Source organism: Octodon degus, unplaced genomic scaffold (assembly GCF_000260255.1).
Source record: "Octodon degus isolate 3935 unplaced genomic scaffold, OctDeg1.0 scaffold00052, whole genome shotgun sequence".
NCBI lineage: Eukaryota > Metazoa > Chordata > Mammalia > Rodentia > Octodontidae > Octodon > Octodon degus.
In genome coordinates, this window is record NW_004524628.1 from 5,734,599 (window position 1) to 5,750,511 (window position 15,913).

At 45.2% G+C, this 15,913-nt stretch overlaps 1 protein-coding gene across 1 annotated transcript; it reads right to left on the reverse strand.

Moving 5' to 3' along the window:
- Positions 1–8,429: 8,429 nt before the first annotated feature.
- Lyg2 (lysozyme g2) lies at positions 8,430–15,551 on the reverse strand. The gene is made up of 5 exons (XM_004633190.1): positions 15,509–15,551; positions 12,708–12,848; positions 10,955–11,151; positions 9,683–9,818; positions 8,430–8,548 (listed from the first exon to the last, which is right to left on the reverse strand). Exons 1-5 carry the CDS (start codon positions 15,549–15,551, stop codon positions 8,430–8,432), a joined length of 636 nt encoding a protein of 211 aa, XP_004633247.1.
- Positions 15,552–15,913: the final 362 nt, after the last annotated feature.

The following is a 15,913-nucleotide window of genomic DNA, read 5'->3' on the forward strand; positions in this document are numbered from 1 at the left end:
TAAGTCCATCACTCAGCTGAAAGGGAAGCTGTAGCATCAATCCAGTCATCGTGGCATTTCCAGGGTGTGCGTGGCCTGGAGGAGTCGAGGAGCCCTAGAGAGGCAGAGATCAGGGTGTAGCGAACCAGTGAGCAGGTCAGCATGATCCGTCACCACAGGGCTGGGACACATGCACACAAAGTGCCGTCCACTTCTCAGGAGAAGTCAGGCAGGTGTTTGATCCGCGGTTTCCTGATGTCAGCTCCACAAGTGCGAGACGTGCAGATGTCAGCCCTTGCTCCTGGCCACTGTGTCTTCTGTTCCACGGGGGTCGCTCTCACCCTGCAGAGTGAATTCTTTTCCAACTTTTAATTGATCCACAGTTGCTCTGCAGAGCAAATTTCTTTCCCTACCTTTAATAAATGTAAAGCCTTTACCTTTTATCCTTGTCTAGTTCTTTGTTCAAAATAAAAAGAACCTGGAAAACACTGCTGGAAGGCACCCTCAGCCCCTCAGAACATGGTAACAAAGGGACAGTAACTTCTACCTGCTTACTCCAGTGGAGCAGCCTGTCTATCACATCATGCCGTGTTCCTCCTGTGTGGTGGCAGATACCTAAGTAAGAGCAGTTCCTGCCAATTGTGCCCCCTCTTAATATGCTAATTCTAATATTCTGTAGAACGGTGGAAAGTACATTGGCTAGTAATGTATGAGTAATTTTAATCTCAGCCCATGGCTAAAGGAAGGGATCTAAGTGTTAAATTGTATATCAATAAAATTATCTGAAAAGGAAGAAGCCAGTATAAAATATGAGCACGCCCCAGTGCACTTGGGTTTTTTTAGTTTTAAAGACAATCTTCGTACATAATCTCGGCTATCCTTGAATTCATGGTGCTGCTTCTGCCTCAGCCTCCTGAATGATGGGATTATAGGGGTGTACAGCCATGCCTGCCAGTGCATTCACTTTCTGTTGCTATGAAACAAGTAATCACAGATGTAGCTAGTTAAATCAGACACGTGTATCAGGAGGGATTAAATGATGAGAGTCGGCAAAGTGCAGGTGTTCACTGAAATGACCTTGGCTGCTGGCTTTCCGCAGACACTGGATTTTTCCCTGGGACACAAATGTTGTGTATAGTTAGCCTTGAGTGTGCTGTGAGAGCGTCCTTGGTTTTATAAATGCAGGCCTGCTGGCACAATGCCACTTTTGTCAGCACACAGTACTTAAGAGGCAAACTGGAGCCATTGTTGGCGTCTTTCACTTGTGGAAGGCCCTGTCCCATGTAGGCGTCTCTATCTTGGAGGCTGTCTTCCCCCCTCCTTGCTTGGTAATGTACTGTTGCACTGAAGCTGGGCATGGTGGCCCATGGCTGGAATCCCAGTGCTCTGGGAGGCTGGGCAATTTGGCAAGCTCCTATCTTAAATATAAAGAGGGAGGACACCCAGGATGTAGAGCCCTAAATTTAATCCCCAGTACCACAGAAAAGCCTAATCCCGCCCACCAAAAAAAACCACCTAAGAGAGATTCTGACAAGGCAGGCGGGCGCTATTGAGTAGCCATGTGATGAGGAGGGTTTATGTTCCATCACCTTTGCTGCATTTCATCGGTGAGGAGCAAATCATAGGCCCTGAGCCCTCCTTAGGAAGAAAGGAATTGTATGAGCGACTCCCAGAGGGGGTGCAGGGTCATGGAACCTTGTTTCAGTCTGTGGGGCAGGCCTGTAAGGCCACCCCATACCTCATCCCAGGAGCTTTGGAGTTGCTAGGGGCTCTTGAGATACCGTCCCTTTTTTCCACACTAACCAGCACCCGAGAACCTGCTGAGGGCGTGTTCCCCGTCTTGGCTTTGTGTCTCTGAGGATTGCTCTGTTTGGTCTCGTCTGCTTTGGTTTATCTGGCCTCTGATTATTAACTGCGGCGTTTGGTCAAATTACCCACCCACTGTGTTTGAGGACCTCTGCAGTTCTCTGAGGGTCTATACAATATAACTGCCCCTTTCAGGCCAAACACTTGTTCTTGTTTTTGTTTTTCTCTGCTCACTAGCAGTACTAACTAGTCTGCTTCACCAAGGGCAATCTGGAGTTGCGCAAACTATTTCAGGGAGCTCTTGACATAAAGACTTTCTCTAGAAGTACGTAAGGTAGAAAAACAAAAGTCTTATTGCTTTGTTTTTCTGAAAGTGACATAATTTGTCAAATAGGTGAGATCCTTACTTCCCATATTTGAGGATTGTTAAGTACGGGCTTTGTGGCCACAAAGCATGATAACATGTTCAAAGGTCCATGTTACTGCCTGACTGCCATCTGCCATTCATTCTCTGTACAGATATTCATCAAAATCTTGTATTTGTCAAAGTCTGGCCAATTTCTAGACAAGAATCATACAAAATGCTGGTCACTGAATGGGTATTTTACCCTTATTTCTTAGAGTGGCAATCAGTGAAACTGAAAATGCCTTTGGATATTATTTTTACCTCACAATTACTAAAATAAGTAAGAGCTTGTGGGAAAGAACAGCTGGATAACTGTTCATTTTCTGTTATTTTTCTCCTGTTGGAGAAAATTATTGATGATTTTAAAGGTGATATAAATAAAATTAATTATGCTGAGTGCAGGATTTATGGAGAAATCCTGCCGATGAATAAAATTGCACGTTCAGATTATAAAATATGCATTATATATTTATAAGTTGTATTTTATTTATTGTTTACTTATTTTGGTTTGCTCGAGACAGGGTCTCACTGTGGAGCCCAGGCTGACCTTAAACTGGCAACAATCCTCAAAGCTATAGATATATGCTCTGCATTTGTTAAGTAAATGTCCATGTCTAAATATACATATAATGCTATATTGATAAGTTATTGTAATCTGCATCCGAATACTGGAAAGTAAAAGTCCCATGGAGCTCTGCTTTTCCCATAATCCCTTTTCTTCCCTAAAGCAAAGCAGAACAACTCAGGTGAAAAGAACAGCCACTGCCCAAGCAAGCCCTGTGGGGTGGGCTTCAGCATGACCGAGTGCCCACTGGCTTGGCCACAGCGAAGAAGTGCTGTGGTGAAGGGCGCCCTCTAATGCAGGTGCCCCCTGGAGCCACACTGCTCCAAAACCAAAGACAGCCTGGGAAGCTTCATTGCATTTTCCATCTCTGCCTCCCTCTGGGGCATTATAGATGCTGATTGAAAAATGGTTAATTAAGAAGAGCATGGGGAAAGACTTTGTCTCAGCTGGGTAGGAGTGGAAATAGGCTTTAATAAGGTGGCTAAAGCAAATGCTAACAGGAGAGAAAGGAAAACCAAAGAACAGAAATCTTTGGATATTTATTAAGAAATGGGAAATAAAATTGATGTTGATGGGGTTAAAACAAAGCCTTTTAGATGATTTGTAGTTGTACTTTTTAGTAATTTTTTTATGAATACATGTTTATAAACAATAATGATTGCATCCACTGTGGCAGGTTGGTTCCTGTACATATCTTTCATCCCCTTCCACTCCCCTCCCTCTACTTCGCTCTGTATCTTCGTTCCCCTCCCTCTTTTGTAAAAATAATGGTGTAAATACAACACTACTAAAGACTATGTAGATCTAACAAGCCTCTGCTGACTCCCCAGTAAGAGACAGTCCCCTTAGTGTCAGCTCTTGTGTTCCAACTGACGTTTCCACTAGTATAACAAATACCCAAGACAAACCAATATGTAGACATAAAGGTTTACTCTGGCTTACGGTTCTGGGTGTTTGGTCTGTGGGTCACTTGGCCCTGTTGCTTCTGGGGCCATGGTGACACAGCCCATCGTGGCAGGGAGTGAGTGTGTGGTGGAGCAGAGCTCTCACCCATGGCAGCGGGGAGGAAGACATATGGGAGCTTCCGTTAGGGGCAGGAATTAAGGTGACAGTTTTTAGGGGAATCCAGGCTTCACACAGTGCTTCAGAGACTAAATTTTTTTTGTACTGGAATCAAACTCAGGACCTTACGCTTGCCAAGCAGATGCCGTGCCACTGAGACTGAATGTGTAGTTCTATTAGGCCGCAGGTCTCTGGGCATGTATGGTGTTGATGATCCAAAGAAAGAAAAGATGGGAGCATAAATCGTTCATGAGTCCGAGCAGGGACATATCTTAGATTTCTTTCTCTTTTTTAAGTTTACTTATTTTATTTTGAAGAGTAAAAAGGGAAGCAAAAACAAATAGAAAAAAGACAGAAACAGAGTGACATACAACAGTGTATATGTTACAGATTTTCAAAACAGGAATAGCTAATTAACAATGGGGTTTTTTTGTTGTGGGTTTTTGTTGTTGTTGGGTTTTTTTTGTTTTTTTTTTTGTTTTTTGGTTTTTTTTTTGCGGAACTGGGGATTGAACTCAGGCCCTTGCGCTTGCCAGGCAAGCACTTATTCTACTGAGCTGTCTGCCCAGCCCCCTGCAAAGGTTGTTAAGTCATCTATTTTATCATCAAATCTGTTGCTCAGATTAGCAGTTGTACATATACAATATTGGACAAATAACTGAATATTAATGCTTGCTCCTCTTAGATTTCTTTTGCATTGAAAAATACAATCTTTCTTTGTCCTTGCTTCACCAATGTCACTAATACTTTAATTTTATTTATTTGTTTGTTTATCTTTTTTGAGTCAGAGTCTCATTAGTGCAGTTTAGGCTGGCCTTGAGCTCACTTTGTACCCCAGGCTGGTCTTGAACTGGCAGTGATCCTCTCGGCTCAGCCTCCCAAATGCAGGACTTTAACACAGGAAAATATCTAGAAGGGGAATAGTTGGGTCGAATAGAATTTCTAGTTTCAGTTTTTTGAGGAATCTTAATGCTGATTTCCACAGTGGTTGTACTGCTTGACTTTCCCACCAACTATATAGAAACGTTCCTTTTCCCCACAGTCTCCAGAGCACTTTTTATTATTTGATTTTTCTTGATAGTGGTCATCCTTCCTACAGTAAGATAGAATCTCAGTGTTTTGATTTGCATTTCTCTACTGGCCATGATGAGCTCTTTTTCATGGGCTTATTGGCCATTTGTGCTTCTGTGAAGTGCCTGTACATTTCACTTGCCCATTTTTTGATTGAGCTTTTTATTTTGAGGATCTCTTTTTTTTTTTTTTTTTTTTTTTTTTTTTTAGTTCTTTATGTATTCTAGATATTAGTCCTCTGAGGAACAGCTGGAAAATTATTTTTTCCCTTTCTGTAGGTTGTCTCTTCACTCTTAGTTGTTCCTTTCGCTGTGTAGGAGCTTCTAAATTTCGTATTCCATTTGTAGATTCTTAGGATTATTTCTGGTACAACCAGGGTTCTGTTCAGAAAATCCTTGACTATGCCTAAGACTTCAAGAGCTTTACCTGTTTTTCAGGGCAGCGTGGTACACACCTGTAATCCCAGCACTTTGGAGGCTGACACAAAAGGATCCCCATGAGTTCAAAGCCAGCCTGAACTACATAGCAAGACTCTGTCAAAAAAAACAAAATAAAATAAAATAAAAGAGTTTTAACTGTTTTGTCTTCCAGTAGGTTGTCTCTGTTTCATCATCTTGTTCTTTGATCCCTTTTGGTTTCACGTTAGTAGATGGTGAGAGATACGGGTCTAGACTCGATATCTGCATGTGAACAGCCAGTTTTCCCAACACCAGTTATGTTATAAAGCTGCTGCAAGTTTTTTAAAAACCAGCCTGGTATTAGCACAAAAACAGACATTCAGTGATTTTACCTTCAAAGATGGGGCCAAAAACAAACAGGAGGAAGGATAGCCTTAAAAATAAAAGTTAATCTTTTCATTCTCCAGGAAGAGTCTACTTTTATACAACTAAAAGAAGTGGCAAGTTTCCATAATTATGTGTAGCCGTGGAGTAATTCATTCTGCCTGAAGGGGATATAGCCAAAAATTGTAACAAGCATGGAGATTTCAGAGCATTTAATGGCGGCACGCTAAGTTCCTGGAATTGGCTGCTGCAGTACAGATGGGGGTGTAATGAAGACTTGGACTGTTCTGTCTAATGGGTGATTCGAGTAGACCGTGAAGGGTCTTGGCATGGAAGCAAGGCATAGGAGGCTCATGTGTTATTTTCAGGTGATCATACCACATCGTGAAGTCATGCTTGAAAGCAAGCAACGTCAGAGGAAGGGATGGTCCCCACCTCCAAGTGTTCCCAACCCTTGTGTTGCTGGCGTAGTAGCAGGTGCTATGAGACCTCTCGTATCTGGACCTCCCAGAAGCCTCAGCTCATGTGCACCACTGTGCCTGTGGCCTCTTGTTCTTAGAAATGCAGAACACTGTTGCCTGTGTGCTTGGCAGATCATAGTAGTGGAGAATCATAGACACCACACACCCACAGGTAGGTTGGCTCCTGTCACCCTCGCAGGGTACCTCGGAGATGTATATTTTGCACCAACCCTTACAACTTTCCTGCAGTGTTGAGCTCTCGTGCCCACTATTTACATATTTTGTTAGCTGCCTTTTCTTCCTTGTAGCGCAACCACTTATCCCAGCTCCTATGTACCTCTAAGATTACCTACCTACCCCCTAATTCCCATATCGGGGCCTGCATCTGGGGCAAGCAAACACCTTGAGTTTGGAGTCTACCCAGATATACCCTGGCATAAAGAAAATACCAGGAGAGTACATTCAAGGATTAAGTCAGTGCACTAGTTCATGTTTTCCAAATTACTTGAAAATTGTCCTATCTGGATGTACCTTATCCTTGTCATAGTGATGTCAAAGAGGCTGGCAATGAGGTGGCACCGAAGCTTATGAAGAAATTCTTGAGCAAAGCAGACATCTGGAGAATGTCCTGCATTGCCCACATGTAAGAGTGAGAATCAAAAACGTTTAAAAGCTAATACAGCCTGGACTTCAGCTGATCACGAGAGCCTTATACCACAGGCTGCCACACCAGCTGGCCGTTGGCTTTTCCCAAGGCAACAGATTCCTGGTTCTGCAGTGATCCAATCCCCAGGTAAGGGTGAGAGGTCCATGTGCAAAGAAGGGTTGGCTCGACTTTCCCCAGGGGAGCTCCCGTGCAGGTAGCAATGATTTTGATTCCTTCTAGAAAGAAGTGACAGGAAGAAACATCCACAGAGAGAGCTAACAGCCCAGGAGGGGCCACATGGTCAGGAACCTTCATACTCCAATACATTCATACTCTATGGACTATGCAGTAGGAGTCATAAATGGCACTCGTTTCTTCCTAGGGAATTCTCTCTCATAAATCATCTGGGATAAACCAAAGAGCACAGTAGGCAAGGGGTGGGTGCATATTGGACCCCAATCCAACCAACCAGTCCTTCCCTGGGACTATGGGAGTGAGGGATAATGAGGGGTGGTCTTTGGAGTTCATTTGTGCAGTGAGGGGGCTGCTTCAAGCTACTAATATGGCTAACTGCTCTTTCCTAGACCCAAGTCACCTGGCTCCTTTTCCCTTTCATTTCTGTATCTTTCATTTTTTCGGGGGGGGGGGGGCTTTCTCTCATTTCCCTATCTCACTATATAGTTTAGGCTGGCTTTGAACTCATTTCCAGGTAATCCGGACTGGCTTTGCATGTGTGCCAGTCCTCCTGCCTCAGCCTCCTGAATGCTGAGAATATAGGCATGCCCCATCACACTTTTCTTCATGTTCTTGGTTGGTTCTGTGAGCCCTCTAGTAATTTTATTGTCAAACATTTCCATAAGTGTCCACTTTCCACTTACGACTAAAGAACCATAATTAATCTGGGTGCAATATGCTTCTCTTCAGGTGTGTCTTTTGGGCAGCAAACCTTTGAGAAAGGTTTTGGCAGTGAGTCCTGAAAATGGAAGAAAAGAAGCCAGTGTGTGGATCTTCCATAAGCAGGAGGAGACATGAAAGGACGTGGTGTCCGTCCTTGGAGGTCACTGCAGGCGCGCAGTTATTTTAGAGGGCTGGAATTCCATCTGTGACTCCTCCCTGCCCCTGGGTGGACTGGCCACCGAACCGGGAAGTGCTATAAGCAACACTCTTGTGGTTTGGGCAGACGCTGGGAAGTGGTTCAGGTCAGGCTGACTCCATTTCTCGGTAGTAATTCTGGTAGGGAGGGTCTAGGTAGACACTTAAATCATGGTGTACGCAGGCGCTGAAATTAGGAAAAACACGAAGCCTTGGGGAATACGCAGACATCACATCGTCATCCCACACTGACTGCGGAGCACTTGTATCTGACTGTGTATTCATGGGAACCATAGTGTATGTTGGGCAGCTTGCTCGCTTTTCCTTTCTTCCTTCTTTCTGTGGTGCTAGGGATCAAATCTGGGGCCTTGCACGTGCCAGCAAGCCTCCCATTAAGCCACAGTCCCACCTCCTCCTTAATGCTTATATTTATCAGGACAATTGGGAAATAAATTTTCTTTTGTCATTTCCATCCTGTCTTTCTCACTGTTGGGCCCATCACATTCAGAGCAAACTCTCACCAAAAAAACCATCTGAAAAACCTCCAGTGTGGCTTTGCCTAGAAGCCATGCGTTTTATAGAATCGAGCGCGGGCAATCACATCGTCAACATAGCCTGAGTCAATGTCTTCCAGGGCGGCAATGGCTTCAGCTCCTGACTTGAAGGCAGAGAGACCACCTAGAATGAAGCACAGGCGCTTAGACCTCCCTGGGAATGGGGGTGGGGGATGTGAGGCGAGCACCCTTAGCTCAGCGTGCTCCTCCACCTCCTTCCGGAAAGATGCACTACCCGAGGACCTCTGGGAGGGTTCCAGTTTTCTTTCTCTCTTTTGAACTTTTTTTTTTTTTTTGTCTTGTTTCAAGTGTCAAATTCGCTTTTCGTGTAATCAAGAGTAAGCAAAACCGGATGTGTAGCAAATCTGAAGTCTGAGATGGTAGCATTACCTCATTTATTCAAGAATTCACTCATGGGCTGGCAAGATAGCTCAGCAGTCTAAAACCTGCTTAGGCATGCTTAGGCATTCATTCATTCAATAAGTGTTGTTTCAAAAAATAAAATAGGGGAAGAGGAGTCCCACTCGCAGACAGAAGGAAGATAAGGAGGAAGCAGGCAGATCTTTTTTCAGGTGGAGAGGAGAACAAGGGATGGAGGGAGGGAAGGGAGATGGGGGAAACAGAACTGAAGGGGGAGAAAGTTCAGAGTGCAGGCTGGGAAACGGAGTGGAGAAGGGGCCGCCTGCACACTGGGTCTCCAGGAGGCCAGCCAAGGAGCTGGTGTGGCTGCGTGGAGCGGAGCAGCGAGGGAGCCCGGAAAGCTATCTGGCTTCCAACTGCCATTACATTAGGGGTGTCACCAAAGACACAGAAAAGTAGCAGACACAGTGGGAAGCTAGCAAGTCCTCCAGTCTGGGAGATTCTGGGCTGGAGAAGGCTTGCGTTCTGCCCAGCTGAGATTCTCATTTGGATTTTTCAGAGCACCTGAAGCCCTAAGAATGCTCACAGGATGAAATCTTATTCAAACATTTTGGGAAATGGTTAGCATCTTCTTGAATCTAGGAAAACCTCTGAGAAGAAGGTAAGCATCCACTTGGATTTTGGCATTGCTCGGGCTTAATAAAGGACAGAAGATACGACAGGAGCCCCACAGCCTGCAGCCAGGTGAAGAAGCTGGCAAACGTGAACCACTCAGAGAAATGCCACTTCGCCCCTCAGCCCCCTGCTGCCGGGCAGGATGAGCCCAGGGAGGCTCCGAACACACCTGACGCCTTCTCTTTTGCTGCTCATTTAACAAAGCACCAAGTACACGGCCTACCTTTGAGGTGCTGGTCCACACTCCACATGGGGAATTTTCTCTGGATCACCTTAATGTTTTCTGCTAGAATCCCCACACCCTGCGAAAGGTGTTCTTTGCTGTCCCAGGCACCGGTTGGGTGAATATTTTTATCCAGCTGGAAAATCCAGACATTAACATCAGCATCTCTGTCTTTCTGCTGCTCCAAATTTCTCCTCCCAGGGTTATTGAGTTCACAGATGCTGCCTCAGCGCCTTTCTTTTGTCTCCCAAAAGTTCACGGAGGAGAGAGAGAAACAAAGGCAGGCTTGGAGAAGCAGATCTGTGTGGTTTAGCTAAGTGCACTAATATTCAAGAAGAGGCAGTGGGCAAGGAGGAGGAGCCCCAGGAGCCGAAGTGGCTTTCGAACAATGGGCAACCAACGTCTAGACATCGGCAGTAAAAAAGAAAAGATTCCCAAGTAGTTCAAATGAAAATTGGCTTCTAACTCAGAAGCCTGAAGCCTGGACTTCTAGATACAGTGTAAAATAGATCCTGAAAATACCTAGATAATTTGGATCTTTCTCTTCACTTTACCCTAAGGAAAAAAAGTTGGTCCACGTAGGGCCTGGTTACAGTTCACCTGGGTGACATTTACTACTTTGTGGACCCCAAGAAACACCTGTAACAACTTTCTATAAAATTCTCTCAGTTGAAGTATATTGCATATTACTTATTGTAGAATTCTATTTATGATTCCTATAAACCTTTTTGTTGTTGTTGTTGTTGTTGTTACCGAGGAGCCAATCCAGTGCCCTTGCATGAGGTACCTCCCAAGCCTGTATATTATTGTTTATTTTGAGACAGGGTCTCAGGCTGGGGAGATAGCTCAGTGGTGTAAGTGCCTGCCTGGAAGGCAGGGTTCGATCTCCAGTACCTCATGCCTTGTAGCCTGTAAGCACTGGGGAGGCCGAAGCAGGAGGATCACTACAAGTCTGAGCTGCATAGCAAGACCGTGTACCAAATACATAAATAAATAAATAAATAAGGTCTCGCTAACTGCCTAAATGACCCAGGCTGGACTCAAACTTGGTGATCCTCCTGCCTCAGCCTCCCAGAGTGCCAGCATGACAGGTAAGGGCTAGCACCCTGCCTGGATATCTAAAATATTTTAGAAGAGATAAACTGATAACCCCTTCATGAGCATCGGACAAGTTGCAGAAATCTCACACTGGATGATAGTAAAAGCCCTGTCCCCAGAGGCTGGTCTCCAGCTGGGGCTGAGCTTCCAGTAGGGAGGACAAAGCCCCAGTACCTGCATCAGGCCGAACTTCAGTCCCCTGTGGTCCCAGCCACGCTGCAGGACGGTGCCGCCATGGCTCTCTCTGGAGATGACGGCTGCGATGAGCGCGGGATCCACGCAGTACCTCTGGCCCACTTCCTTGATCAGAGTCTGGTAGGGCCTGATAGAGTTCAGGTCCATGTCGGCAAACATTTCAGAACCACGGATCCCTAAGGCAACAGAAAAAAGACTGCTTCCCCATTCTGGAAGAGGGCCCTTTTTCCTTTTTTCGGATTCCTGTTTTGTTGAGACAGGGCCTCACTCTATGTATTCCAGGCTGGACTTGAACTTACTGTGTAGCCAAGGCTGGCCTCCAACTCAAGGTGATCTTCCTGCCTCAGCCTCCCAAGTACTGAGATTATGGCGTGTGCCACCACACCCAGCTCTGAGGGGCCTTTTAAAAAAAAAGTTTACTAAATTAGCTACAGCCTCTGCCTGTTGCCCGCAGCCTGAATAACTATCCTGAGAAGCCCTTTCTCAGCCCTGACTATAGAAAGAGGACAGGTTTCCACTCTGTTTCTATTTCCTTGTCCTTTGGGACAGCTCTAGGCCAGGGGTCACCAGTCTGAGTCATAACCTTGCTCTGCCAGCATCTAGTTCTGTGCCAGGGAGGCCTGTCCTCGCTGCCGAGCCTCAGTGCCCTCAGTGCCTCAGTACATATAATCATTATGTACTATAAACACATGCTAATAAAAATTTAAAGTTTTTTTTTTTAATTCTAAAACTTGGGGAAAACCCCAAATGGAATTCTTCCCTATAATATTTATTTTACAAAGAAAGGTACCGTCCCTGTTACCTCAGAGTTCTGTCATTGGAGCCCCTCCAGCTCTGACCTGCTCCCATAGGGTAACAACAGGAAGAAGCATTGGGACCAAGGTCACCAAGGAGCAGAAGTACAAGGTACAGAGGCCTGCGTACAGCATTCATGTTGTCAGGTGGGGTGGTGCACACCTGTAATCCCAGCACTCAGGAGGCTGAGGCAGGAGGATTGCTCAATGGGTGTTGGAGCCCAGCTTGTTCTACATACTGAGACCTTGTCTCAAAAATCCAAAACAAAAGGATCTGTGGCTCAAACTAACTGAGAAAGCAGGCATGACCTAGTAATACCGGTCACTTCATGGAACAACTCTACGGTCCCCATGAGGACTTGAGCAGGTTTTTGATAAAATGACCTGGACATGACACTCACATGGAAAATATGTGGCCATCAAGACTTGGCCATCCTGTACCTTCACAATAGCCCACTCTAAGTTTTAGGGTGCATTACCCCCTGTGTTTCCCACTTTTACCTGAGGCAAATGCACTCTGCAGAGCCTGGGTTTTTCCTATGTTTAATAAGCATGAAAGTTTGCAACCCGTTATGGTTTTCATTTCATTCCTTATTTAGGACAGAAAGAACCTGGAAATCACCTCTAAAAGGGACTCCAGCACCCCAAAGCCCAGTAACAAACCTCTCACCTACATCTCCAGTCTCTTTTTTTATTTTTTATTTTTTGAGACAAGGTCTTGCTAAACTGCTGTTTCCCAGGTTAAGCTCAAACTTGTGATCCTCCTGCCTCAGATTCCAAAGGTGCTGGAGTTACAGATGTGTGCTAACTGCCCAGATGAATTCTGGTTTTGTCTTTTTTTTTTTTAATATCATGTGATGATATTTCATAATTAAGTTACTCGTTAAGAAAGAAGTAGATGGGAGGCAGACGCTGTACATTTGTGACTTCCCACTCACCGCAGCTGAGCAGGTTTGTGATGTCGCAGCGCACCCCAGAGGTCTCCATGGTCGTGATGTCCCCGTAGCAACCGTGGTACAGGCGGGGGTGCAGGTGGGGCCGCAGGGCATGAGGGAAAGGGTAGGAGCCCCTGCTCGTGCCTGGGGGCAGAAGAATTAATTCATAGGAAGCCTGGGAGAAAATATTGCTGGAGGTACTATTACAAAACTACAAACCAACAAAAACCACAAAAGAAAGCCAAGGCTGTAGATGGTGGGGATCTTTCTCAAGTCCCCTTTGATCACTTTCGGATCTTCTGTCAAGAGTACGTCCTGCCCACACTCTCCAAACTCTTTTGGTTGTGCTGTGTTTTCAATACAGCTCTTAATTCTAAAGCACCTTGCAAAGCATTATGAAAATCAGTCCATACAGGCCTCAGATATATTTGCTGCAGTCTTTTGTGTTTTTTTATTGAGACAGGGTCTCACTGGCCCTGAGCTATGGAACCTAGGCTGACCTTGAAACTGCGGTGATGGGTCCTCCTGCCTCAGCCTCCCAAGAGCTGGACTCTCTTGCTCTGCTTTTGATCATAGTAACTGGAACCATTAGACCTGGGTCCTACATTTATTACAAGAAGCTAATTTTGTTAAAATATTGGATGTGAAAAATATCAGGACTGGGAGTGCAGCCCAGTGGTAGAGCACTTGCCCAGAATGCTTGAGGTCTTGAGATTGATTCCCTGTACCCCAGTACTATTCTTCCTTAATGACACAAACTGTTTTATAGTAGATTTGACCCACCTACCATATTCACAGCTTGATGGACTTAACAGTATAAAAAGACTGCATATTTTAGAATTGGGTGTATAACAAATGGAAGTAAAAATAATTAAGATGTGTTAGGAACACGTACCCACTCCCTATGATGAATGTAATCGTTATGTACTATAAACACATGCTAATAAAAATTTAAAGTTTTTTTTAATTCTAAAACTTGGGGAAAACCCCAAATGGAATTCTTCCCTATAATATTTATTTTACAAAGAAAACAAAAAAAAAAATCCTCTAAAGATTAAAAGCTACAGATTTAGAAATACATATTAAAAAAAAAAAAAAAAAAAAAAAAAAGCAATGTTCATGGAAACAAAGACACAGTCCCAACCTGTTCTCTCACATCCACAAGCAAGCAAAGAAAAGAATTGTAAGTGGACCAGAAAGTTAAGCAATGAAATGATCAGGCAGGCTGGGGATACTGAGAAAGTCTGCCTGCATAATGAGGGGAGCAGAAAGCCTTAAAGCCACTGTTCTCTAAAAAGCATGTGTTTTCACAACACCCACAGGTCAGCCACCATCACGCAGGCAGCCTCCCTTGGGCCCACACTGTGGGCTGGAAGACATTTGACCCCATGCTCTGCAGGTTCTGTTTCCAGGAATTCAACCACTCATGAATCAAAAATATTGGGGTGTGGGAACCTTTATCCCTAAATAGCCCCTGGTTCCCAAAGAATTTAGTGTAAGGCTGAGGGTGTGGCTCAGCGGGGGAGCACTTGCCTAGCATGGCAAGACCCTGGATTCGATCCCAGCACCTCAAAAACAGAAGCACATAGAGCAGTACAGTGTTCACAGTGACCTCCTGGCGGTTCACTGTACTTGGCACAAGAAGCCCTTCCATAGTCAGAGTCGCCTGCAGGAGCACACAGGTAATCCAGAAACACATAACTAGTCCTCTGGCCATCTAGCTCTGGCACTGCCCGGCAATTAGAAATGAGTAAAAACAGAAAACTATCTTGCTCTGCTTTTGATCTTAGTAACTGGAAGCTGCTGCTTTTGGGAACCCCCCCCCCCGTTCTGAGCTTAGAACTGAACACTTCAGAAGCATTTCTTTCTCAGCCATCATTGCAGAAATAAGGCAGCTCGACCATTGCTTGCAGCGAGGGGCTCTTTTGTTTTCCTTAAGTTAAAGGTTTCTCTCTTTTCTTTTTCAAGATCTCTTATCCTTTTATCAACTTTATCAACTTCCAACTCACAGCCACCATCACCACCATCTTTTTTTTTTTTAAACGGGGTCTTGCTATACTGTGCAGACTAGTCTTGAACTCGCTGTGTAGCCCAGGCTGGCCGCCAAGTTGTGGCGATCTTCCTGCCTCAGCCTCCTGAGTGTTGGGATGAGAGGCGTGTGCCACCGCGCTCACCCAGCACTTCCCATAGAGACACCCCTCCCTGTTCCGGTCCCGCTGACCTGTTCACTGTATCCCAAAGGCCTTGCATGCATTTCTGCTTCTGTATCCATTCCTGGTGTCATTGTTTTCATGCAGCAGGCCCTTCCCTTATCACAGAGGGTCCCCAAGCATCCTCCAACGTCACATCCTCCCCAGAAAGCCATTCCAGTGTGGGCCTCCTAACAGGACCCCCCAAATCTACTGTATTTTATCTCTATCCATATAACTCTCCCCTATTGCCTGGCACTGGTGATTTGTCATAGTCTTGCCTCCCAAGACCCTGGTCTGTAGATCTCTTAGATCAGTGACTTAAGGGGAAACCACTGAGCCAAATCTGAAGCTTGTCTACCAACCTTGTACAGGACAAAGATTCAAAACTCGGCAGGTGCACTGTCAGACAGGAAGTAAGGAGATCCTTTGCTATTACTGTAAGTTTTCACTCATATTGCCACCTTCTTGGTGAGCAGAATACACTCTTATTTACAGAAATAAGCAGTGGGTTCGTGGCCAGGCAGGTCAGAAGTGCCCAGCCTACCATTGCATGGAATCAGTGCTTTGTTTTTGTCACCCTGTGATCAGTGACCAGCGCCGTCAGGGACTCACCAATGACAACAGTCAGTCCCACAAGCACGATGGAGGGCCACATGGTGGTGAATCTTATCCTGTGGGACCTGTTCTGATGTTAAATAGAAACTCGTTAATTTCAAGATTTGGCTTCCCAGGGTTGCTTGGTCATCAACCCGTTTCAATCCCAGTTCATCCCAACCCGGCCCACCCACAGCTTGTGAATGTGACCCCCGCACACTTATTCTTGGTTTCATTCAGAAGGTAGCTTATAAGGCTAACAAGACAGGAGAAGACCATCACTTACCTGTTTGCACCCTCCTAGAGAAAAATGTCCCCACTCCCTTTGAGCAGGTCTCCTGTAGCTCAACCTGTGGGTTAAGATGCAGAGAAAGAAATTTACAGAGTGGTGGACTTTGTCCTATGACCTGGGAGTTGGAGAAT